The sequence below is a fragment of the Perca fluviatilis genome, chromosome 21, assembly GCF_010015445.1.
Source record: "Perca fluviatilis chromosome 21, GENO_Pfluv_1.0, whole genome shotgun sequence".
NCBI classification, from domain to species: Eukaryota; Metazoa; Chordata; class Actinopteri; order Perciformes; family Percidae; genus Perca; species Perca fluviatilis.
Window position 1 is genome coordinate 7,588,757 of NC_053132.1, and position 26,848 is coordinate 7,615,604.

At 40.5% G+C, this 26,848-nt stretch overlaps 1 protein-coding gene across 1 annotated transcript; it reads right to left on the bottom strand.

Moving 5' to 3' along the window:
• Positions 1–345: 345 nt before the first annotated feature.
• On the bottom strand, positions 346–17,175 carry dusp3a (dual specificity phosphatase 3a). The gene is made up of 3 exons (XM_039787761.1): positions 16,853–17,175; positions 7,351–7,583; positions 346–1,223 (listed from the first exon to the last, which is right to left on the bottom strand). The coding sequence occupies exons 1-3, from the start codon at positions 17,044–17,046 to the stop codon at positions 994–996; spliced, it is 657 nt and encodes a 218-aa protein (XP_039643695.1). The 5' UTR covers positions 17,047–17,175; the 3' UTR covers positions 346–993.
• Between the last annotated feature and the right edge of the window lie 9,673 nt (positions 17,176–26,848).

The following is a 26,848-nucleotide window of genomic DNA, read 5'->3' on the forward strand; positions in this document are numbered from 1 at the left end:
AGGTTTTTTTAAAGAGGATTTTCAGTCCAAAGTTGCTCTCAGATATGGTACTGCAGGCTGATTGAGCTCAATGACAAACCGAAATAACGTCATATTTAGCTCTAATGAACATTCGTCAAATCAGCAGCTAAATATGTCCTGCTACATGAACAACCCGTTATTTTTAATTAGCTCGACCTTTGCTGTCGCTGTTCCTGCTACTGCCGTCAAACTAGAGACCGGAGAGAGTCGAGGATGCCGACTGAAATGCTACAACAGAGCTACAGCTTGCATTAGAGTGTGAATCATTTGTGTTTGTGCATTAAATATCTGCCCCTAAAGGTAGAAGAGAATTTTAAGGATCAAGAGGGCCAACAAAACCTTTTTTTTTTTTTCGTTTTCATGGAATGTTTTGGGATTTTCCTCTATCCATTCAAATATCGCATCTTTTGTCTGCATCATGTGTGGCCGTTCGGCTTTTAATATCTAAGAGTTCATATGGGATTTATAGAGTCGTCCTGCTGGCGGAGACATCACTGATATTCCCGGCAGTGGAAAACTATGGAATGATTGTGCTATAATCTTCTATTTAAGGAAAATCTTAAAAATCAGGGCAAAGTTTTCGCCTTCTCAACTTGCGGAGGATTGAAGGAATGCTTTAAGGTACTGCTTTCGGGCACTAGCAGTGAAACGTCCGCACATCTGTGTGGAGTTTAAAAAAGGGGGTAGTATGTGAAATCACACTCTTTGTAGGAGCAGGCAGAGGACTGACACACGTCCTCTTTAGGAGCAGCAGTGACAGACCTGAACTGAAGATTTATAAACAAAAATGTGAGATTGTGTGTGTGCATGAGGAATAATCATCTACACAGATAAATGCATGTATGTTTGTGTTTCAGAATACCCCTTGGTGTGTCAGATGGGTGCTGGTTTGGTCAGGGCGGGGTCCGAGAGCAGCTGAACGCCTGTGAAAGGCATGATGGGAGGACACAGGGCAGAGGGTCTGTCCTGCTTTCATTTGGTCTTTAGTTTGCCCACCTCCCCGTTCAGCTTGCCCTCCTTTGCCAGCTTCTCGTTAAGTTGGCACAGTTGGCGAAGGAAGCCGTCATTGGGACCAATTTCTCTCTTATGCCTCACGGTGGCCACCGCCAGCCGGGCATCCATTTTGTGGCGCAGCATGAGGTAGGCAACAACCATGGTAGGGGAGCGGCTGTAGCCTTCTCTGCAGTGTACGTACACTTTCCCTGGAGGGAACAAATAGAGAATAGAACGACAAGATGAGTGGTACTGTATATGTGGTGCAGAATCACAGAAAAAAAAACAAAAAAAACACACACACGCCACCAAGAAGAGTCTTATCTTGAGTTATTTAAAGGATCGACTACAATATCTACATCTTGCTGTCAACAAATGCCACATAAAGACCGAAACAAACAATCAGCAACAAACCACAATCAGCTCTTAGCCCATTGGTTCATTCTGAAGATGTAACAATTTAAAAACGGCTCAGGAGTATTTACTTTTATTTTAAGAAAAAGGTTCAGTAATTTCCCAAAACAGCTGGTCTCTATCGTTTTTAGCAAACATCACTCAAATAGAATGGAAGAGTGCATTTGTTGGGGACTATTTTTAGCGGCGGAGAGAGAATCAATGTCTTAAAGGTCCCATGACATGGTTCTCTTTGGATGCTTTGATATAGACCTTAGTGGTCCCCTAATACTGTATCTGAAGTGTCTTTCCGAAATTCAGCCTTGGTGCAGAATTAGAGCCACTAGAGCCAGTCCCACAATGAGCTTTCCTTAGGATGTGCCACTTCTGTGTCTGTAGCTATTGAGGAGGAGAGAGGGGGGGGCAAGGTGTAGAGTGGGGGTGTGGCCTTGACCAACTGCCACTTTGCTCGTTTGAAAGCCATGATGATCTCTCTCTCATGGGTGGGCCAAATTCTCTGGGCGGGCAAAGCAGAGAAAGGGGAGGTAACCTTGCTCCTTATGACCTCATAAGGAGAAGATCCCAGATCGACCCATCTGAGCTTTCATTTTCTCAAAGGAAGAGCAGGATACCCAGGGCTCGGTTTACACCTATCACCATTTGTAGCCACTGGGGGACCATAGGCAGGCTGGAGGAATGCATATTAATGTTAAAAAACCTTATAAAGTGACATTTTCATGCCATGGGACCTTTAAACAACGGCTCCCCTTTTAAAAGTCTGTGTATCTGTTTGGTGCGACAATATCCCAGCATCATGTTCCATTGAACATGATTTCTTATCTGTAATATCACAATCCAAATCATATATCATCTATCATCATATCATCTATAACAAATCTTACTGAGCGCAGAGCAACGTTTTGGTGAGCAGGCGTATGGAGAACAGAGATGTGGGGTGAGACATGGGAAAGAGACGGAAAACTCATTTAAAATTCCCTCGTGCCTTTTAACGGGGTTCAGCTCACACATGCCGATCCACCAGGGACATTTCTTTTTTCTTCTTTTTTTAGAAATAGTTTCTAAATGCAAAGTAGGGCGCAGAGTCTAGACATTCATTTTACAACATCTTAGTTCTGAAAGTTAGTTAAAATCGCGTAGGAAAAAAGCAATCAGCGATCATCCCTTCAATTGTCGATATACGGTCCGATTGCCAATCAGCACAAGCTGACCAAATTTGAATGAAAACATTCAAAAGATATTGCTCTACATATGTTTGACAGAAACAAAGTGATAACTGAACATGTGACACAGTGACACAATATTTTCCTTTACCCATATCTTTAAAGAACATTAAAAAAAGAGTAAAAGTGTTTGGCGAACATATGCTGTGATCAAAGTTGCCTCGCGAAGCATCTTCTGTGCCAGGAAATGCAAATACAAGACCTGACCTCTGCTGCAGACTCGGCAAAGTCAATCATCTTCACTGCACCCACATCCTTCATGAAGAGTCTGTGTGTGTGTGTGTGTGTGTGTGTGTGTGTGTGTGTGTGTGTGTGTGTGTGTGTGTGTGTGCGTGCGCGTGCAGAAAACACATGTATGTTCTTGGTCCTGCATTTGTATTTCCATGTCTGTATACCCATCTGTGTGTGAACCATGACTTGTTTCTGTTTGTGTCTCTAACTTACACTTTCCTAAACCCCATGAGGGACCTGACCTGGCGAGCTTCACAGAGTGGCTGATGTGCCGGGCTCTGGTCAGATCTGCAGAGTCTGCACTTTATTTGAAACCCGACACCTCTCTGTGTCCCTCTCCCAGTATTACCCCCAACATCTCTTTCCTCTCCTCTCTGTAGTATAATCTCCTTCTATCCCTCTCCTCCTCTGCCAATAAAATGACCTCTTAAATATCTAATCACCACAGATCAATGTTGACTCTACTGTATCCTCTTGTTGGACACGCAGGATCTCTGGCTCACGACTTCACTCATTTTCTCACTCCATCACTCACTCGCCAGTCTATATCGACGACGTTTCGATTTCAGGGATTGTTCAGGTGCCGCCGTTACCTCCCGCATTTTAAACTCCGGTGGATTTGTGAGGACTATGGTTAACTGCTCATCAGATCTCTGCAGGGTAAATCCAGACAGCTAGCTCGACTATCTGTCCAATCTGAGTTTTCTATTTGAAAATCGCAATTTGAGATTTGAAAGAAGCTCTGTAGAGCTAACTGCAGATCCGTCATTTGATCTATTCTTAATATAAAAAGAAAACATTGATCATTGCCCCTTTTAGTGATGATAATTTTGCTGCTTATAATATTTAAATGAAAGTATGCAATGTGAGCTTGTGAACATGACCACTTATTGTAACACACAGTAACCTTATGTCTTCATTATGGCAGACACGTAGGAAAAATGCACCGATGCAGTTCCTCATTAAAATCCCGGACCTGTGACCTTTTTTGGATCTTGCAGCTAGTGGGGTCACCACATGTCAAATATAACGTCGCACAATGTCAAAGTACATACAGCAGCACCAGGCAGCAGGGTAGAGGTGAAACACTTCTATCATCCTCCCTCATCCTCCCACTGCTCTGCTCTCCTCCACAGTCCTTGTTACAGTCGCTCTTCACTCCTGATTTACCACGGTGCTGGTGAACCTTTGCCAAACTGTCTGGAAATGAAGACGCTTCTCTGTGTCGTGGCTGACAATAAATCCATGTTATAAAATACAGGGTTCACCACACTAATTAAACACATCCCTCACGTGCGGTGACAAAATAACTAAATTTAGTTGCAGCTTTGGGAGAGCTGGGGAAAGATTTTTTATTTTTTGTCAGTGGGGGGGATGGTTGATGCCTCCTGGGATTGATTGTTCTTTCAATCTATATATTCTGCTTTCCAAGATGCTGCACAACACATGTGAGATGTTAAAATCCACTACACCTGACTTCGTAGATATATCAAATAGCTAATTTTAGACTTTACTCCCTTGTGATATCTACATTTTGACCATTTGTCATACATTGTTTCATTGTTTTATTCTGCTTCCGAGTCCAAACGTGTCATATCGCCTTTTTAACACATTGTAGGACACAATGAGGTGGATTTGGTGCTACAGGTGTGTTATGCATGGAACATTTCGACATGATCTGATAATGGAATATGGAGCAGGGCTCAGGAGTGTGTCAGATTTAGCCTGAGATGCTCAAGGCCTTCATTATTATCTCCTGTGTTCACTCTTAAGATCCACTGCAATGAGGCGTAGAGAGAGTGAATCATTACAAGATGTCTTAAATCGTGTATCCTTTGTTAGACAAGTAACAAGAGGAGCTTGTTTTCATGTCTAAACATGTGGAGACAAATTACCTTTTAAGTGGGAGCTACCGAAGTGAGAACGGCACTGTTCTCCCATTTTATCTCCCTTTGGTGCATTTGCACGTACTGATAACAAGTGGTATAACATTTTCTGCCAATATCCGCTAAACTCAGACCTGCCAACCTTGAAGAAATTTTATAAGTACAACACCCCGCGCACCAATCACCGACAGCCCACCGCCAATATACACTCCACCGTTGCACTCACCAATGAGAAACCTATGAGATACCTAACACCATACTACATAATATAATTTCACCAATCAAGATTTATTAGTTACTCTATAACCATATACAAGTAGACCATAAATGTTATACAATTACTGCTATCACTCCTAACGTTGAATTGAAAACAAACTGTTGTACAGGAGGAATAGCCCATGGAAACTTCTTCCACCTGAAAATACATTGTTTGGCTCATCACTACCTTCTAGATTACAATAAATTATTATTACTGTGTAGAGGAGTGGATGAATGGCTGTACATGTAGTGAAACTACTATACAAATGTTTTCTTATATCCTGTCCAATATTTTGTGCCCATATATTTGTTAGTCTAACCAACAGGAGGCAGAGAGAGCTAATAAATATGCCTAAGTACTTCTGTGTTAAAGATGAGAGTTAGACCAGGTTAACACGTAGCCTTCTTCTGATTACTGAAGGGAAATTAGGTAGTTTAAGTAATGATTTACTCATAAAGCAACTTTAAATAGGCCTAAAGCAACTACTAAAAAAGCACAGATTGAAGCCTGACAGAGACACAATTATAGGCTAATAAATAACATGGGTCAGATATTTTCAGATACGCTTTAAAAAATTTGACATGGGTGACATTGCATTATGTCAGTTGCCATCACATCACATAAATAGCCCAACTATTACCTTTATCTGACGTTAATCAGCACCTGGCCTTTCTAAAACCTTTTAGTTTTCTAGCCATTCCACCACTTTTCTAACTGCCACCAACTAATGGGAAGGATGGCAGGTGTGATAGGCTAGCCTATTGACACCAGTGTTGGGCAAGTTAATTCCAAAATGTAATACATTATTGATTATTAGTTACTGTCATTTGAGGGTAATTACTTATATTACAATATATACCAAAATAGAAGCGGAAGTATTCTTGGCAGGTAGCTTGTGAATTTCACCACGGGGTCAACAAAGTCTCATCATTATCCACTTTAATACATCATAATTTATTCATATTATTTTGTATTATTAATCTGACGCTGCAAAGTAACTAAAGCTATAAAATAAATAGTTAAGTAAAACGTTCAATAGCCTACTTGACTCTGAATTGTGGTGGACTAGAAGTAGCCTAATAAGTAGGAGAAAATGAAAAATACCCAATTAAAATGTAATCAAAGTAGCCGATGGTAGGCTATAGTTACTTTCCACCGCTGATAAAATGTAATATTACGTGTAGCAAGACTATACATTAATTCTCGACATGTTATCTGTCAGTTGCTCGGTCACATTGCTGTAGTCACTGACAGGACACAGATGTTGTCAGTCACCGTCTCTGGTTCTGGCCCTGACCACGGGGAACAGTGACGGGACAGCTCGCTTCAACGCAGCGTAAAAAACTCCGGAAAACAATGTCTGTGTCGCAAATGTATCTCTGCAGTCAGTTCAACCACTGAATTGTAACGCGTTACTCCCATCGCTGATGGACACTATGAACGCTTTTTTGTTATTATAGATTTATTTTTAATATCATTATGTTTCGGGGGGTGGGGAGTATTTGTTTATGGGACGGTTAAAATGCAGCGCTCCGATTGGCCGAAAGCTTTTCACTCCACTGCTCAGCGGCAGAATCAACATCATAGATGTAGATGGCATAGAAACTGAAACCGGAGAAATGCGAGATGCAACAAAATGCGTACCTAGAGAGCAGCGAATCGTACAAGCGTACTTAAGGGTCAAAAAGCGTGCCGAGTACGAAAAATGCGTACATGTTGGCAGGTCTGTAAAATATAATTTTTATGCTTACTTTGGCCGTACTGTAGTCTATGTCCACGACGTCCCACTGGGATTGCTCCGGTGACGCAGGAAATTCCGCCGGATGCATGTCTTTTCGCTGATGTCCGTTTCCTTCCGCTTACTTTGTGTTGGAATTTTAAACTCCGGTGGATTCATGAGGACTATGGTTAACTGCTCCTCAGATCTCTGCAGGGTAAATCCAGACAGCTAGCTAGACTATCTGTCCAAATGTGTTTTTTGTTGCACGACTAAAACTACTTTTTAACGTACACATGTTCTACCAAAACAACTTTGTCTGCATTTGCTATGATAGCAGTGAAAGTGAACCAAATCAAAGAAAAAATTTGCTGAAAGATGCTAAATTTGTCTGTAGAGGTAAGCGCTAATAATTCTCTGTGTGGTCATCATTATAAGCAACAACTTTCGCATACAAGTAGTGATCCAATGCCAATATGAAATATTGATTTTATCCGTTCTTAGCATTTAGCCCATCGGCCCAGTTGACCAACTGACCAATCAGGCCACCTAAACAGCGCAACATTAAAGCCTCCACCTCTCACACTTCACACGTCAAAATAAACTCACCTTTGCCATTATTGTGTGCGAGGGCCTTGTCAATAAAATCGGCCCCCTCCTCAAAGAAGGCACTGAGGTTGAACTGCTCCGTGTCGTTGGCCTGGATACCGTGGTACGTGATGCCCGTGCCGGCGTAGAAGTCCACACTGGTGTTGACATGCATGAAGGAGGTGCCCTCCGCCACGTTGAGGATATGCGTCACTCCGAGTTTTTGCAGACGCATTGCATTCTGGGCTACGAACCTGGGTGTGCAGGATCAGAGTGGAAAAATACATTCATTTCATTACTTTAGCAAGTTGCCAATGTCTGTGACAAGTCTGCTGCATTTAAAAAAAACAAAGTCTGTACACCAGTAAAAAGTGCCTCTGTTGATGGTGAAATAAAACTTGGAGTATAGAGCAGCAGACATCTAAGACAAATAACAGCACTAATAATACCAGCAAAGGAGCGTGTCAGCACAATTTATTTTAAAGTGATATTTTGACTATGTAGGTTGCATCTTTCACAACCACTCGACCTGTGTTTCAGTGAACAGCGTGTGCTGGCAGTATCACAGCATCTCTTGATAAACAGCCAAATATAATTTTCACTTTATTATCTGCTGGGAGCTGTAGAAGCACTTCTGCATGTTCAGGGCTCCAGACTAACTTTTTGCCTTGGTTGCACTGGTGCGCCTAACTTTTTTATTTTGGTGCACCAGCGTTACACCCGTCTTGTGTAGGCTATGAAATGTCTGTATCGTCACTACGCTGCAGCTGATCCAGCAGGCTCCGTCTTACACACTATTACTCAACGAACTGAAGTTAGTTTCATTTAATAACTTCTAATGTGTTTTTCGCCGTGTCGGCAATAACAGAGAGTACCAGTGCAAACACTGGTACCAATACAGGTTTCCCTCTCATACTTAACAATATACAGCTGTGCTGTGTTGCACTCTAGAGCCCTGATGTTGTTTCTTTAAAACAATACTCAAATGTGTCTTTTCATTAGGGCTGCACAATAAATAGTTTGTTTTATCGTCATCGCGATCAACTTGCGCAATAAACACATCGTGATTTTTTTTAGTTAGTTGAAAGAGAGTATCAGTAGAAAACTACACTTTAAAATGGAGCAATTACTTCTTTTTTTTGTAATGGTGCTTTCTGTGTTCAGGTCAATGAAAGCATGTTGGAAATGATTTGCTTTAGGTGTTTTAAATTCAACAAGCAATTTGTTAAATTTTAGCAGAAAGGCAGAACTGAGTACACTTTATTAACAGTTTAAGTAATATCGCAAACTGCATATTTTCATTATCATGCAGCCCTACTTTTCATACATGTTTCTGTAGTGCAATTACATTATTTATAATTGCTTTAATTCAGAATTGAATCTAGAAAATGTAGTAAAAAGTGAATGTCCATCACAAGCTCCCACAGCCAAGGCCCACACAGGTGTTTCCACTTGTTCTGCTTGATTAGACCTCTGCTCAGGTTGCAGTTGAGAAGAGCTAATTCATCTGATTGTGTACACCTGTTCTTTTCCCCTTGAAAAAAAGCCCTATAAGGGTGTGAGAAGAGGTCCAATCAGGCAAAATAAGTTAAACCACCCATGCAGGTGGACCCTGTGAATCTGCTGCCTTTCATGTTGGTTGTTTTGTTTGACTTATTTAGTCTATAAAATGTCAGAAAATAGGGAAACAATGCCCATCACAAGTTCCCAGAGTCCAAGGTGATTTCTTCCAACAGTCCGAAATCCAAAGAAATTGAATTAACTATCGTATAAATACGTCCTACTGATAAAAAGCTGTGTGCATAGAAAAGCATGTCACTCTAAAACAAAGTAACAAGTTTCAATTTTGTATTCAAATAAAGTAATGAATAGGGAGGCAGGAGAAGGAGAAAGAACGTGAAAGCAATGGATTACAAAGGGGAAAAAATAATGCCATGAAAACCAAGTATTTTACATCTTTATACAGGGCAGAGCAAGAAAGACATGGCTAAAGAGCTTCACCTCCAATCTTTATCTACTCAAGTTCAAGGAAACAATCCATCTGCTCTGCTCCTGCACTACTGCTCTTTGTTTGTAGGAAACAATACTGCATATTAGGCCTATACACAGCAAACAAACCATAACAAAGCAACACAGGGTTTTGGCTGCTCCAGCCTGCCTGGCTCGATGCCTGTGTACACTGTTACGATTCAACCTGGCTGAAGGCACTGCCCATTGATTTTAAATTAAATGCTTCTTTTGTATGTGTTGTGTTAAAGTTTTATGGAACATTTAGTGTCACTAATTAGGTGTGCAGAATTTATGTTTTAAACAACAAAAAACTGCACCATATTGTTCTCTCTCTCCGCTCTACAGCTAATAGAGACACAAATCATGACTTCAGAACAGTGTACTGTATTTAACGTGTGTCTTCTTTTCTCCAGTGTTACCTCTTTCAGTATTAAATGGGTTTTTAAAAAAAAAGTTGGGTTCTTTCATAAAATTTCACAAAATTGGGTTTATGTCAAAGCTGTGATTACCGCATTATTATGGACCCCACGTAACTTCTAGGCAAGACCCGCCCTACGAAGCAACTCGATTGGTTGGGGTTAGGCATTGACCTCGAGTGGTTAAGGTAAGGATAGCCGATTGGTCAGGGGATAGGACCTGAACAAATCGGGTTACGTTACCTTGCGTAAGCATGGACGCTAGAGATGTTCCGATACTGCCTAAAAGGCTGGTATCAGGAAGTACTGGAGTTTATGCACCGATCCGATACCACGTAATAAAGCCCTAAAGAAAATCTATGTTAAAGTAGTTTATTTATGTTCTTTTTCCGTTATAACTGACTGTCAAACTGGATAATAAAAGAAAGTTCTGTGGCATTCATTGTTTTTGTTTTTTCATGTTTCACAAAGAGTTTAACCTGAGCCAGACTGACAACAAAGATAGAAATCATATCACATCCATACAGGGATAGTAGTATACAGTTGTTAAAACATAATAAAATACAGTATATGTCACACTGGTATCGGATCGGTACTCGATATCGGCCGATACGCAAGTTCAGGTATCGGAATCGGTATCGGGAAGCAAAAAATGGTATCGGGCCATCTCTAATGGACGCCTGGCCAATAGTAGTGTGTGAATGCTATTGAAGGGCGGGTCTTGCCTAGAAGTTGCGTGGGTTCCATAACAACGCGTGATTACCTGTATAGTGACAATGTAATGTTATAAGCAAAGATGTTTTAAATTCTATAAAAGATTCAAGAGTCTACATTTGCTTTACTTTTATCCCAAACTCAGAACCCATCCGCCATCGGTCCGATGATGATGATCAAGCCTCTGGGTTTTGCTGGTAAATGCCCTTGGAAATGTAGCCTAAGTTGTCTTTGTTATAAAAAATAAAGAACAAATAAACCGATTTCTGGATTCCGGAGATTTTATATTTCTAGATTTCCGGTGTAGCCAGCGGACATCCGGGCCAAGACTTCCTCTTCCGGGCTCGATCCCAACTTGAGAATGGAGTTAGAGATGAGCAACGACTGATCTCTATAAACAGATATACAGTATGCACATGAATGCAGATGAATAAGCAGCTAATAATAAGCTGAATCGTCGTCAGACGATAGCTGATGGGTTCCGAGATTCCAATTCGGCCAATGCGTTCTGACTCATTGCGTTGCATGCAACCAAAGCCCACTCGAACATGATTGATCAATACTGCTCGGACTACAAACTGAAACCAGAAAGCTTCCAATACCGAAATGTTGTCCAGCATTAATATGCAGATTACTTTTAGACCAAAGAAAGATAAATCTTCATGTAACATGTTCCCCCATGACAGTGCTGTGTGTGTGTGTGTGTGTGTGTGTGTGTGTGTGTTTTTCTTGCTGTGTATCTGCTTACAGTCAGTATTAGGCTGTGAGGCGAGGCTAGGTGACCCTGGACAGTTCCCTAGAGACAACTTCCTCTGCAACAACTAATTAAAAAAAATCCTCTCTGCCACCATTTTGCTTTATGGCCAATGGAGGAGACCATCTGTTTGTGTGTCAGCAGTACTCAGAATTCATAATATTCATATATATATATATATATATATATATAGTATTTTATTCAGAATATGTTGTGTATATTTAGACATATGTGCATAAACGATTGAGTAAATTCCTACATGTACAGTATGAGAACTTATAATGCAACATAAGTAATGTGCATCTGTGTGGACGGAGAAGTGACTGTACTCGAGCAGCACTTTTCACATTTACTGTACTTGTACACAACACAATGCAGAGGCACACACTCTGGTTCAAGCGAGTTCACAGCCAATGGCTCCCTTCCTATTTACCTGCCCTGTCCCAGCCTCCACCACCCTGGGATCTGCAGTCCCACAACATCCATTATTAAAGACCAGCTTCACAAAGAGCCAAAGTGTTTCTCAACGCAAACACACCACACCTTAAGTGTGTCCCTGGGCTGCACACGGTGGGTTCGTAGTGCTGACTACGACTGATCTGAAAACAGTGCAAGACGTGTGAGTTCTCGAAAATACACTCATAACCCATTCAAGGGATGGGGACATTTTTCTGACTAGTTCATCAAAGTGCCAGGGGTTGTTGACATCGCTCACACGTGATCATTTTTAAAACTCTATTGTATTACTGCAGTGGTACTGGTTCTGGATGGGCCTGGGTTTTTTTTCTCCATCCCCCTCCCAGATGTCTGTTATCTATTAATCTCTTCTGGATGATGTATTGCTTTGTCCCTATGATTAGTTATCTTTTAGGAGAATATAAACTAGCAGCAGTGGTTTATTGCAATACAAAAAAATATAACAAATGCAGATGCATACAGGGCAACAGAAAGGTTTGATGAGTATGAAATTGATTTGGAGTTTGGACTGATCTATTAACAGGCATCCAGACTGAAAGCAGCCCTGCGTTAAAACAACACAAGTACTCTGAGGTACCGGTGAGACATTAAATACAATCTTAAGTTGAGCAACACATCTGTGAATTTGAAAGCTTATCAGACGCAAAAACACTACACGGTGGTATGTAATATTCTTATAAAACGATTTTACAATGCGGGGAAGTTATGGTGCCAATTTTATTCTCTTTTGTTGCGACAATCGTGAGGTAAACAGTAAAAAAAAAAAAAAACGGCGTTCTTATGACAAAGTTATCCACCAGGAACATGTGCTTGCATGCATATGATTCGCAACCGAAGCGCCTTGGCAGATGACGTTGGCATAAAGTGAGCCAGGTTCAACTTTTTTTGTGTTATTTTTTTTTTTGTGTTTTGTTTTTTTTGCCCGAGCCCGCTGTGTAAGGTAAGCAAAGCTAAGTCTTCGAGGACTTTCAAGGCCCTGAAAAAATACTTTCTCAGTCAGCTTTGTACTATGAGTAATGGGTTTCTACGAGGACCACGTTGGAACAGTTTTGGTTTGAAGTGGGTGGGGCTCAGTACTTCCACGAACCAATCCCAATTTACCTTTTAACATGTGAATCAAAATGTGATGACAGTGGAGGGTTTTTTGCTCATATTGCCAGAGCACTGCCAATTAAATCTAATGAAACCACACTCTATTTAATATATAGCATACTATAGTGCACTATATTTAAGGTATGCCATTTTACTTGTCTGAATATAGTGCCCTCAACAATCCCACAATGCAATGTTCTGCATTTTACAGATGTGAAAATTACCGCTGTGAGCACAGCTACAGCTGCGAAATAATTATGATTAGTAAGTCTCCAAAATCTCAAATTACTGCTTACTACTGACTGTCTAAAATATAAGAAGAAGTGAACGAGTGATTTCGGACACATCCTTACTGAATAATTTTTTCATTAACTAAGCTATAATGTATTTTCATGAGTGCCAGAAGAACAATCCTATATTTAATTTTGTCCCAGTTGTTGCTTTAAAGTATAGATCGTAGCCTAAAATAGGTCACTGGACCATTTCCCTATGGGGGGGGGATCCCGTGATAAGAGACATTAATGAATATTTTCAAGGACAAAGCTTCTTTTTCTAATTTAAGCCTTGAACTATAATCAATGATTGCCGGCCAGCTACATAATTGTAACAAGGTACAACTAATAAACAGGATACATCAGCCTAAAGGCTTAGTGGGTCCCAGTGGTGGAAATAGTAGACAAGGTGCAGGCTTTCATCAAAAATCAATACCACCTCGCCCTGCCTGAGCCATTTGTAATATCACATGTTACATTGCGCTGCCCTTTCGACTTGTTTGGACTGCCTATGATGTACTTTAATGGTAAAAAAAAAAATCAACTAATTACCCCACCATACTGAACATGGCCACTGATAAGAGAGAGTAAAGGAAATGCTTCTTTGAGTGATTATAAAAGAACACAATTTCCTTTTCCGAAATTAAAATCTCTTCTTCAAAGCACATTAGAGTCTCTCTTTCAAACCCACAGCACTGTCTGATCAGCTTCAGCTGCACACGACTGCCAGCACTTTGTTTGCAGACTTGGCCCGGGCAGACTGGCATATTCAGATTGATTTTTGTTGTAGCACTGAGGTACAGTAATGTGCTTGTATTCCTCCACCACTCTCTTGGCAGTGACTGGAGCCAAATGATGGGCTGCACAGAGACACTACGTTTCTCAGGGGCATCCCTGAATCCGTTCTCCATCACAAATCCATAAAATTGAGATTAAGAGCTGCTCTGTAAAAGCTTATATTACATTACAGCACAGCAAAGTGTATTTGAAAATTACATTTCCTGTAACTGTTTTTATTCTTCGCTGGCTGTTCCGAAAAATTTGACACTTGAAACCTAAAAATGAAAAATGTCATTTTTTCAGTATTTTTGATATTAAAGGTGGCTCATCTACTATCTTTTGGGGTGTCTTTCCCCACATGTCGCCTAAAAATACCACAGACTCTGTATAAAGCTGGACGAAAGGGGTGGGGAAAAAAAATCGATACAGCATAGTATCGCAATATTTTCCGTGGCAATACTATATCGATACACAGACGCCAAGTATGGATCTTTTATGATATATACATGTTGGTCAGTTTGTCTGCTTGACAATCCCATTTTGCAGCAATAAAATTGAAGTGAGATGAACAAACAGAGAAATGTATCTTTTTAGATAAAACAGATGTTGACAAAGTTTTCTTTTGGGGACATCATTTGAAATTGGGAAAAATTTGAAGTTGGAAAAAAGGTAAGAAATTGTAATATATCGCAGAATATTGCAATATCTTTGAAATCGCAATAATATTCAATAATATTGTATTGACGTAAGTATCGTGATGATATCGTATCGTGAGGCCTCTGGTGATTCCCACCCCTACTGGACGACGCGTCTCCACGTCCTCCCACTGTACAAAAGTGAAGCCAAAAATATCTTGGATACAGGCACTGCCATTTTATAATTTTGGATCCAGAATCTGCGCAGTTGTGATCGGGCGGTGGAGCCGCGGTGTCGAAGTCCCGCCCATACACCGGTCCGACCAATTGCGAGTCAATCCCAGCTGTCAATCCTGATGTTTCACCCCGTTTTTATAGCACTAAGACCCTGTTTACATGTACATGGTTATTTTTACAAACTGAGACATTTCCCTTCGTTTGTACCCTTCGTTTACACGCAAACGGAGAATTCGCCTCTGAAACCGAGTCTTTCTAAAAACTCCAGCCAGAGTGGAGATTTTTGAAATCTTCTTTTTTGCACGTTTGCATGTAAACTGAGACAAACGGAGGTTTAGGCAGCCAAGAGAGCGAAAGAGGAAGTGATTCGTTGCTGTTGTTGCTATTTTCGGGATTCTGATTGGCTAACGTGGGCTTGAGCTTCTCGTTACGCTGCCACCTACAGGTTTGGCGTGCTCTTGACTGCACGGACGGCATATATATACACGGGTACATATAAACGAACACTTTTCTGAAAACTGACAGCTGTGCACGATGTTATGAGGTTGAAATGTCCGTTTATGAAAATAGCCGGCCACGTGTAAACGCAGCATAAATAACTACTAAAAACCAAACAATTGAACAAACATCAGTGTGATAAGAACTACCTTAAATTACATAAACCATCTTTGGTGTGTTCATGTACTTAGATTTTTAAGTTTGACTGATGTCCCAACTGCTAACATGGAGGGGGCGGGGTTTATGACCTAAACTGCAGACTGCCACCAGGGGGCGATTGAGATGTTTTGGCTTCAATAATACAGTTTATGCTTCTACCCCTGGTTGGGACAGGTAGCAGGAGAGGTTCCAGTTCACCTCCTGGGCACTGCCGGGGTGCCTTTGACGAAGGCACCGAAGCCCCAACTGCTTGAAATGACGACTACGTCAATTACTGCAGGTCTATGGATCCTGTTAAAATCGGTCGGGCTATAGATCTATAGATCATATAAGTAAACGAGTGTAAGAATCTTACACGCAAAGGTTGGAAACCCAGCCGTCGTGACAACTTTTCATTGTGCTTATTCATTATCAAAGTACGGATTACAAACAATAACGCATCGATTGACTGCCGTGATCTGAATATCAGCTTCCAATGACTGTAAGTGTACTGACAGACAAAACTGAGGAACGCTGTGTATTCGTATTTGCGCATAATACATCTCATACACAATATGTACACATCTGCACAAGAAGTACCAGGAACTGGTTTTACTGGAACACCGAGCTGTAAATTCTTAAAGAGTTGGCATGTTCATTACAAAGCCAATAGCATCCAGTCAACCAACAACCATGGATTACATGTAGAATTAAAATATTTATTTGTGTCATAAAAAAAAATAAAAAAAAAAAAAAAAAAAAATTTGCATATATTTTCTGTTGATAGACTAATCGAGTAAATCGACTGATTCTTGCCTCTCTAAAATGAGAAAATGGCATTTCTTGTGCTATCTACTCGCAGTAAACGATGACAGTGAGCGCTGGGTGGCCTCACAACAGGTTTATCATCTCTACACAAGTTATTCATGTTCTCAGAAAAACATAGGCTATTTTTTTTTTCTTCGTAAAAGCTTACACTATCATGAATGGGTTTTGACACGGCTCGATGAAGACGTGATTACATGGCAGTAATAGGCTACTAACGATGGAGGAATTCATTAAGCAAAGGGGTCTTTGTGTCCGTCCTTCATTTGTGAATCCGGGCGTGTGTACTATGAATTAAAGGGGAACATGACTATGCCTCCAAAATACTATTATAAGGCTATTATTATTTATGTTACACTGTCCACCTGTCTGGCTGCCGAGGCACATTTCCGCTGCTGATATTTCGAGAACAACCCCAATTTGTTGACAACAACAGGCTGTCGCTTCCTCCATGATGATAGTGGAGACACCAAAATAGCAACGGCTTGCCTGGACATGCGACACTACTGTTGTCATTGTCGCGTCAGGTCGACGAATGGGGCGCGAGCATCTTAAAAAAAAAATATATATATATATATATATATATATATATATATATATATATATATATATATATATATATATATCCTTACCTGTCTGAGTCAAACAAGCATAATGAAATGATGAATGACTCACGCGTTACCGATGTATATTCGGGGGAAGACCTCGTTGAAGTGTTGTGTCGGTAAGCTGTAGAACCCGCTGCCGTTTGTCAGCAGCTCGTTGAGTTGTTGGTAGGTAACGTTAACCTCGCCGCCGGGAGCCGGGGCATCCGCCGGTGGCTGCTGCTGCTGCTGCTGCTGTTTTGCAGGACTCAGGTGTTTCTTCATGGCTCTTCTTTTCCCCTCCTAACTAACGTTAGATAACAGCCAGCTCCAGACTCGTGTATTAATCTGCATTTTATATTCGCAAGTGAGTCGTGCGCGAGCTGTCTTCTTGTCTACAAGGTGTCTGACGATGAGGCGGGAGCGTTTTTTTTTTTACAGCCTCTCCTATTAACGTCAAGTACGACGGAGTTGTTACAGGTAGTTCCGGTCAACAACTTTCAAAATAAACACACTTTGATTAAAGTGCTCTAAATGAATGTGTTAAAGGTCCCATGACATGGTGCTCTTTGGATGCTTTTATATAGACCTTAGTGGTCCCCTAATACTGTATCTGAAGTCTCTTTTATATAGACCTTAGTGGTCCCCTAATACTGTATCTGAAGTATTTTATATAGACCTTAGTGGTCCCCTAATACTGTATCTGAAGTCTCTTTTATATAGACCTTAGTGGTCCCCTAATACTGTATCTGAAGTCTCTTTTATATAGACCTTAGTGGTCCCCTAATACTGTATCTGAAGTCTCCTTTATATAGACCTTAGTGGTCCCCTAATACTGTAGCCTATCTGAAGTCTCTTTTATATAGACCTTAGTGGTCCCCTAATACTGTATCTGAAGTCTCTTTTACATAGACCTTAGTGGTCCCCTAATACTGTATCTGAAGTCTCTTTTATATAGACCTTAGTGGTTCTAGGTTTACACCTATCACCATTTCTAGCCACTGGGGGACCATAGGCAGGCTGGGGGAACACATATTAATGTTAAAAAACCTCATAGTGAAATTTTCATGCCATTGGACCGTATTGCCAGTAGCCTAAATTTACTCATGTAGGCTACAATTTTGAGGTAGAGCTACCTGTAGGCTACTTTAGTATTTTCATTTTATGCTAATGTATGTAGGCTACTTCTACTTCACTAAAATTATTTGACAGCTTTAGTTACTTACAGATTTAGATTATATTTAGCTTTATAAATCAACTAATCATGTACGATGCAATTGATAGATAAAGGTATCAAGCAGTATTGTTAAGTAGTTAAATTACACCCCATCTGCTGAAACATTAAAGTGGCATATTAAAGGTGCTCTAAGTGCTGTCACCCGTTTTTTAGGCTACAACATTTTTTTGTCACATACAGCAAACATCTCCTCTATATCCGCGAGCTGCCTGTCCCCTGAACACACTAACACACTGTAGACAGCCCAGGCTCCATAAACACCAACAAAATCAAACCGTGCCAACCTGCACCACGAAACATAACAAACAGCGTTCCAGCCAATAACCAACAAGAAGGATTTGGGGGTTGAGGTTGGGGGTTAGTGCACGGGGACGGAATGAGGAGGGAGGAGGGGCAACCTAGACTTTGTTTTGTATAATCCAGCAATAGCAGCCATTTTGTAATTTCTTACATTTTATTTATTAGCTGCAGTCATTATGTTTTACATTACAACACTACTCAGTCAGTTTTTCTTTATTGCCCATTTGAAAAAGAAATGACAGAAGCAGGCATTGCAGTGCTTTTATTTTAAAGACTAAATCGTGCAACTTCCGGTTCGATTCCGTCTGATTGTGGCTCACTGGACGCAGCTGCCTCTCTCCTCCACTATCTCCAGCAGACACACCCCACCGGCGGTCAGACACTCAGGAGACGGGAGCTGGACCCGAGGAGGACAACAGAGGTTAGCATGCTGCCTTCATGTGCGGCTCGTAACATCCTAAAATTAGGTTTCATAACAAAATAGGTAACCTATCATAAGTAGCCTACCCGATACGTCCTTGCTTTACAGATCAGCTGTTTGAGGGAAATTTGTGAAGATATGAGTACAGTTTGGAAGGTTTCTATGCTGGGCCCACAACAAGTGGTCATATTTTTTATCTCTTAAAACTGAGAATGTTGACCAGGTTGTGCTAGAGCAGAAGTTACACTTTAAACACTCCGCCTTGAACGATGAAACGCTCAGGTCAATAATGAACTCATTTATTTAGCGCTCCTCAAATAAAATTAATCATGCATGATTAGAAACGTATACATATATATACATATATTTTTCAATTGTGACATAAAGTCAGGAGAAGGAAATCAAAGAATGTGACAAGAAAATCATGAGACCAAAGAAAGAAAAGAAAAAGATAAAAAGGTGAAGAATAGTACTTTACTAGAATAGTAAATCATTTCTAGCTAACTCTTAATGAACACATTTCACACATCTTGATAGCTGTATTTCCAATGTCCACCCCTAGTTGTCAGCAGCTTCAGTAGGAAACGTATTCAGCCTCATGGGGGTGATGTCACTGTACCCTGAGATGGTAATACTGATTACTGATTACTGAATACTTTAGCCCTTGTGAATGCAAATTTGAAAACAGATGACATTTATGTGAAATTTCAGAACGTGGATATCTGATTAAACTGATTTTTTACAGTAATATTGACACATTTGAGGACATATTAAAGGTCCTATGACATGCTGCTTTTTGGACGATTTAATATAGGCCTTAGTGGTCCCCTAATACTGTATCTGAAGTCTCTTTCCCGAAATTCAGCCTTGGTGCAGAATTACAGCCAGTAGAGCCGGTCCCACAATGAGCTTTCCTTAGGATGTGCAATTTCTGTGTCTGCAGCTATTGAGGAGGAGAGGGGGGGCAAGATGGAGGGTGGGGGTGTGGCCTTGACCAACTGCCATGCTTTGCTCGTTTGCAAGCCATGATGTCTCTCTCTTTCTCATCGGCGGGCCAAATTCTCTGGATGGGCAAAGCAGAGAAAGGGGAGGTAACCTTTCCCCTTATGATGTCACATAGGGAAGATTCCAGATCGGCCCATCTGAGCTTTCATTTTCTCAAAGGCAGAGCAGGATACCCAGGGCTCGGTTTACACCTATCACCATTTCTAGCCACTGGGGGACCATAGGCAGGCTGGAGGAACTCATTAATGTTAAAAAACCTCATAAAGTGAAATTTTCATTCCATGGGACCTTTAAAGTTAGATGTGGTCTTACTGCTGTGAATTAAAGGGGTGATAGAATGATTATATAGGGAAGAAGACGGGAGTTGCAGGCCCTGGAGCTCTGTCAGGGCAGCGGCGTTTCGTAGTCCATTAGCCCAAGAGACGGTGACTTTGCGCGGGTATGGAGTGCTGTGGTTTGCCAGCCGTGACTGAGCTCCATCTACCTCACAGCAGGCTGGGGTCTGTGAAGGAAGGCAGGCCAGGCGGCGAGGCAGCTACACAGGCAGCACCGGCGCTGAACTCCGACACAGTCGGACAAAATTTGCAATTAGACATCAATTTTTGTAAATTCGTTCATAAAAAAGTCTCACAAGTGAATTTAATGGTAAAATAGCAGATGAACAATGTATACAATTTCTGTGATCTGCACAACCTAGATTCAGAAGACTAACTGATCTCAGGTCAGTTGTGTAGCCTATGCAAATGTTGGGGCGTGACAAAGAGAGAGACTAGAGCCAAATGAGGAGGAGCCGCAATAGTTGACGTCAACTATGGGGCTCGTTGAGATTCGCCCGTTTTCAGAGGCAGTTTCTGCGATTGTGCGATTTGCAGAGAAAAGAGGTGTCAGTGGGATTTAGAGGTTCTATGTATGTCCTAGTTACCCACTAAACTGTCATTATTAATAAACTATGAAAAGGTAAAATCAGTTTTGCATTCTATCACCCCTTTAATGTTGACTAAAATGGATAGTGCTCAACCAGGATACATATTTACTGTTATATTTACAACCACAAGATGGAGCCACATTTCCATCAAATCAACACACTGGCACCACAATTAAACATTTGAAACTAATTTTAGGAGGCAAAGTGAAGGTAACACTATTTATAACAATGACACAGTGAAAAATAAGCAGTAAATACATAATGATCACACTGAGTTGTATTTAACTTGTCATACAACAGAGGGCTTGAATCCCCATTTAGGGAGTGAAAGCTGAATGAGAAGTTTCCAAAGTATGTTCAACAATTCAGGTGCATTCAGTCATGTTCAGTGGCCCGCAACAGATTGATCTCATCCTGTAAAAATGACTTGTGAACTAATGTTTGCTGATTATTAGGTTTGGATCTCATCCTATTAGATTGATATCATTTTCTACAAACTTTGTTTTACTTCAACTGGAGAATATATGTCAACTTGTTTTAAATGCTGTGTAAAGTAAGCATCATTTTACACAACTGTGTTTTAAGTGAATGTATTTGATTACTGCATCAGAACACAGTTTGCAGAAGTGCATGTAAACTATCGAGAAATCAAGAAATATTTCCCCCGGTGTTTGAAAGTAATTTAAAGTGATCAACTAGATAGATGACATTTCATGGAATATATGAGCATTTTGTTTTCCATATGTGATGAATGATTTTATTTTATTGTCTTCTTGTAGATGACTGGGTCGGGTTATTGGTGGGCTGTAAATCCCGCTGAGACATTTAATGTGACACACATGAATTTGGTTCGACTTGACTGATGCTCTTGACCCACTTCACTTAAAGCAGTCATCATTTTTGTGTTTCCATGGCAATGTAAGGAGATGCAGTGCAATACCATGGCAACAACAGATCTTGTGGAACAAAATTTTAGCTCCCTGTTGTGCTTTGTGTGTGTGTGTGTGTGTGTGTGTGTGTGTGTGTGTGTGTGTGTGTGTGTGTGTGTGTGTGTGTGTGTGTGTGTGTGTGTGTGTGGGGGTGTGTGTGCGATTGTAATACAGGCCTGAACTTAAGATTTTTGATGGTAAGTGAATGGAAAATGACACTGATTCAGTTCTGCACAAAACATTAATATCAAGCCACGTGAAATTGTTACCTATCTATTTGGGGGGAGGGGGGGGGTACAGTTCTTAAAGTACAGTGTTTCATTTTAATATTTATATTTCAAAAGATCAATTGTCCAAACAAAAGGGATGCAACAACACTAACTAAGGGGGGCGTGGCTTAGCCAACCGGTCAAGTAATTCACAGTTTTATTCTGTGTAGTTTAGCTATAGCCACCTTTTACCTCATGTATTGCATATAGTAACTATAGCAACATCCTCAAATGCAATTTAAATGTTGCTTTTCTGTTTAGCAGGTTTTTTTTATTGCCAATTTAAAGGAACAATGGACAGCAGCAGGCCTTATAATGTAACATAAAAAAGCAAAATAGATAAATTATGGGAATGGGGGACCACCATGAGCCCCATCTGGATCAAAGAAGTCAATACTTAACATTGATTTAGTAGCATTTTTATTGACAGTTTCCCTTTCCCTCATTCTACGTAATGATGCAGCGTGACCAGTTAATTGGACGACCGCCACCTGAGTCCTTCTGCAAATCAGCTATCAGTGACAGGCAGCGAAAGTACCCTGCACGCTCAAATCTGATTTGAAGTGACCCTGTTGTGACTAATATCTGATATTAGCTTTGTAATCTTAATTTAAAAAAGCCTGCATGGAGTCTGTGAGTGGCTGATTAGAGCAACAACAGCTGAGTCCCACATGTAAGATTTACAAAAACAGATTGACTGGTATTCTTATTTAAAAAATGTGTCTGTTTGTTTTTTGCTTATTTATTTTTTTATTTCCAACAGGACTGTTGAGATATTAGGCCCTGCCAGACGCATTGGATAATGTTTGAATGCAAATGTCTAACTAATTTCAATTGGGGTTTCACATCTTCTCTCTTTATAAGTGGAAGGGATTATAAGGGTTTAAATCTTCTTTGTCTTCCCTACGTTTGTCACCAAAACATCTATACAGAAAGAGAAGCCTGGTAATCATTGTCAAGCTTTCCCCAGGTAGCTCAAAGGACCTCTGAGTGGAAAAACAGTTTGGTTTGCATCTTTCTCAGCTACATATACTAGCAGGAACGATTGAATATGGGCCCACTATCATCATGTAATTTTCATATTATGTGGGATTTACCTTCGCTCGTGCACATGCAGTGGGCAGATACATTTCCGTTTCATGTCATTCTCATTCTAAATAGCGCAACCTCCTCAAAACTTGTGTGGGTGAAACATGCAATAATGGGTTTCCCTCTCCGTGACCAAGACAGTATCCCATCTATGAAATTACACTCATTACTGTCAGAGAAACACCATTGGGGGGGTCTACATTTAACATTTTTTTTTTTGTTTGGTGCTGTTGTAAAACCTTTTCTAGAAAAATAAATGAAGCTGATGTGGCTGCCTCCAAGTCAATCAACATCCTCTTAAAGTGCTCATATTATGCTTTTTGGCTTTTTCCCTTTCCTTTATTGTGTTATATATCTCTTTTTGTGCACGTTATAGGTTTAAAGTGCCCATATTATGAAAAAAATCACTTTCTGGGATTTGGGGTGTTATTTTGTGTCTCTGGTTCTTCCACACGCATACAAACTTGGAAAAAAAACCATCCATGCTGTTTTGAGTGAGATACGGTTTCTGAAGGTCTTCTGCCTTCAGTCTCCTGGTGAGCTGTTCAAAATCTGCACGGCTTTCTACGTCAGTAGCCGAGACGAGGTAGCTAATCGTAGCATGCTAGTGGTCGCATGCTACCGCTAGCATGCAAGCTCCTTCTCTATGGCAACACACTGCTACAACACACACTAGTTCACCATAATCTACAAAATAACTACTTACATGTCCCTGTTCTGCAGGTATTCCACGCAAAGTTGGAAGTGTGCCCTCGTTTAGAAGAAGTCTCCCAGCTAATCCTGCCTTGTACTGACTGAAGTTGTAGAAACAAACCGCTAGCTGATGTGATCCTTACCTAGCTACTGCGCATGTGTGCCTCCCAACAAAGATGGGATAGAAGTGATAGAAGTGCGATGCCTCACTCTGTAGCTAAAACAGAGACCTGAACACACAGGGTGAAAAGAGGAGCTGCAGCAATGTGCAGTACATCAAAAATATGGTGTTTTTTGAAAATGAAACCATGTAAACCTGTTCTGGTACAACCTCAAAAAACAATTATGAACCTGAAATGAGCATAACATCAGCACTTTAAAAAGTGAAAAAGCCCAAAGTCAACTCCAAAGGCACTTAACACTGATCACCAACTGCTCCAAACAGCTCTGTTGTAGTCCAGCCTTTACTTCCGTGAAAAACGTGCGTCACTTTGTAACACACGTTATAATGCTCGCCTAGCTGCTAGCGTAACCTCTAAATACAATTATGAACCTGAAAATGAGCATAATATGAGCACTTTAAAAGCGACCAATGAGACCAGCTCAATAAGTTTCATGGATTTCTCTCTTTTCTCCTTAATTCTAGATGTAAGATTCCTACCCAACAGCAACCTTTTGCTGAAATATCCAGATGGTCTCTGCGTGTGCTGTACTCTATCATTCAAAGCTGCCTCTCTACATGCTTGCTCTATTGTAATGCATATCTGCACGTGGTGCCTTTTAGCCCTGAGCCCTTTTCATACCAGAATCAGTGCGTCTCAATCAATCTGAATTCCTTTTATTCACAGTGACCCTTACTCGGTCCGGCTTTAGCCAGAAGCTTTTGTAGCCAGTCAGTAGAAGGTTATTTGTCTTATGTCAGAGGATATGTAACAATAGAAGTTTCTGTAGGAGGGGGGAGGAGGGGGCAAACAATTGTGAAGTGTGATTGATACAACCATCTGCCTGACTGGCCACCTTGATACAACTTCAGGAGAGGAATGTAATCTAAATGCTGATGCCTTTGGATAGTGCAAATAATTTAAAATATAAGGGTAAAACCACAATCACAGTGTTTAAACAGGATGTGAAATTACTTGGCTGCCTCCCAGTGTTTGCGTACATGCATATAATCTGTGTGTAAACGGGCCCGTCTGGTCTGTTAGTTGGAGTGTACTTATGATTCTGGCCTGGCTGACCACTCTTCTGGGTGGTCACTCTGTGCCCATATTAATCTCACAGCCGAAAAAAGAGGTCCTGACCTCGGGTGTTTTGCTTTCCGGGGAGGTCATTTTCAGTCTGAGCAGTCTGCTTGTTTCTGATGTGACTTGTAAATGCAGAGCCGCGCTTGGTCAAGGAGTGACCTTTAGTCTGAGTCTGGATTTCCTCGGTGGTTAATTAAAATAAAAGCCTGCAGTTTACTGAAACATATAAATATAGTTGGTTTGAAATGAAAAGAAGAACCTTTTCAAAATAATTCAACAGATAGAAACGAGTAAAGTTGCTACTGATAGGGTGAATTTCTCTGTTGATTAATCAGCCTATTATTTTCTCGATTAGTGACATTTAATCTACAAAATGTCCGACAAATGTATACAATTTCCATCAGGACATGGATTTATTTAGTCTGACCAACAGTACAAAAACCCAAAGATACTAAGCTTACTGAATTTATACAAGACAAAAAAAACAGCAAAAATTGAGGAGCTGGAATGAGTTAACGTTTGAAATTCTTGCCTGAAAAATGATTTAGGATTAATTGATTCTCAAAGTACTTGGAAATAGTTTAACCTCTAGATTTTGGGATGAAAATCTAACAGGTAACACTTATGACGTAATGAGGACAAGTTCACACACACCATAAAGTGTAGGTATATAAACTCTTGACTGTAAAGAAAGCCTCACAAGTTGTTCAATGAAAGGAAAATGACATTTGGTGAACCGATGGTCAGACAACAAATCTGAAGCCGACATGTGGAACAAAGTATTTAGAGTTCACCTTGGATGTTTATCACAAAATCTGGAATGTCTTATGAGAACAATACAGTGGTTACATGTACGTTACCTCCTGTATCTCGTCTACTGTACATCCTGAACACATCTTGCGATTATTACTTAAGCACATTTAGCATATAATTTTTAACACGGTCATTAAGTTAGTTTAGTGTTAGCTTGCTAGCTAATTAGCACTAAACACAAAGTAGAGCAGAGGCTGACGGGAATGTCATTAGTTTTGCTGTGGATGGCGCTAGATGAAAAAGTCAGAGGATCAACAAAGATATTGCAATTCATCCTGTGGGCAACATGAACATCTGAACCAAATTTCATAGCATCCATCCAGTAGTTGTTTAGATATCTCACTCAAAACCACAAATCAATCATCAAAAACAATATTATTGTTACACAAATCAGCCATTGAATTAATTTAATTTGAAGGAAGCTACAATTCTCCTCTATTTTCACACTTTTCTAAGATGACAGGGCAACCATATAACCCTTCCTTCCTGATTCCTCTCCAATCATCTAAATTATTAACATTATAAATCCAGGCACATGAATGCATTATTTAGTAGGGTCCTTAATATTACGCCCATAAAACCTATAAAACAGACTAGAGGCTTCTTGTAGTTCATACCCTGACTGGATTCTCCTCCCTCTAACTCACAGTTTCATAACCCACTTTCATAATTCACTAAAATAAGGTTGTAACACATTTAAAAGCTGCCCAGCACAGGCTTACAGCGATTAGAAGCTTAACCCATTAACATGTGGGGAAACTGATAACATTCTCCCTCTATAACAAACACTTTGCACCACAAACAAAGCTCAGTCTTATAAGCAGAGTGGCATGTTTGAGGAAAGGATTGCTCCCATTTTCTGAAATGCGATTTACAGCCGTGTTTGGCTTACAATGGCCTCGTTGTCGAACCGTGATCGGGCTTAATGTTATTTCAACAACAGAGAGTGATAATGGGATTACCCACAGCCACCCTGTGTCGTCTCAGGTAATCTGTGATCAAATAATGACCCCCAGGAAAAGAGTCTGAAAGACAAGGCGAGCTGTTTGTCTGAGCTGACAGGGTCACTAATCACTTGGAGGAGGTTTGGAGGAAACCGAGCACAGTCCAGTGAATCCACAACTCGTGACGTCAATGTGATGATATAAAATTCACATATCCC

Bases quoted from the DNA above. Each gene is read 5' to 3' on its own strand.
- dusp3a (XM_039787761.1), bottom strand. From the start codon at position 17,046: ATGAAGAAACACCTGAGTCCTGCAAAACAGCAGCAGCAGCAGCAGCAG. The intron at 7,584-16,852 runs GTGAGTCATTCA...CTGCACACCCAG, and splicing joins CGAATATACATCGGTAACGC to GTTCGTAGCCCAGAATGCAA. The intron at 1,224-7,350 runs GTGAGTTTATTT...TGTTCCCTCCAG, and splicing joins CGCACACAATAATGGCAAAG to GGAAAGTGTACGTACACTGC.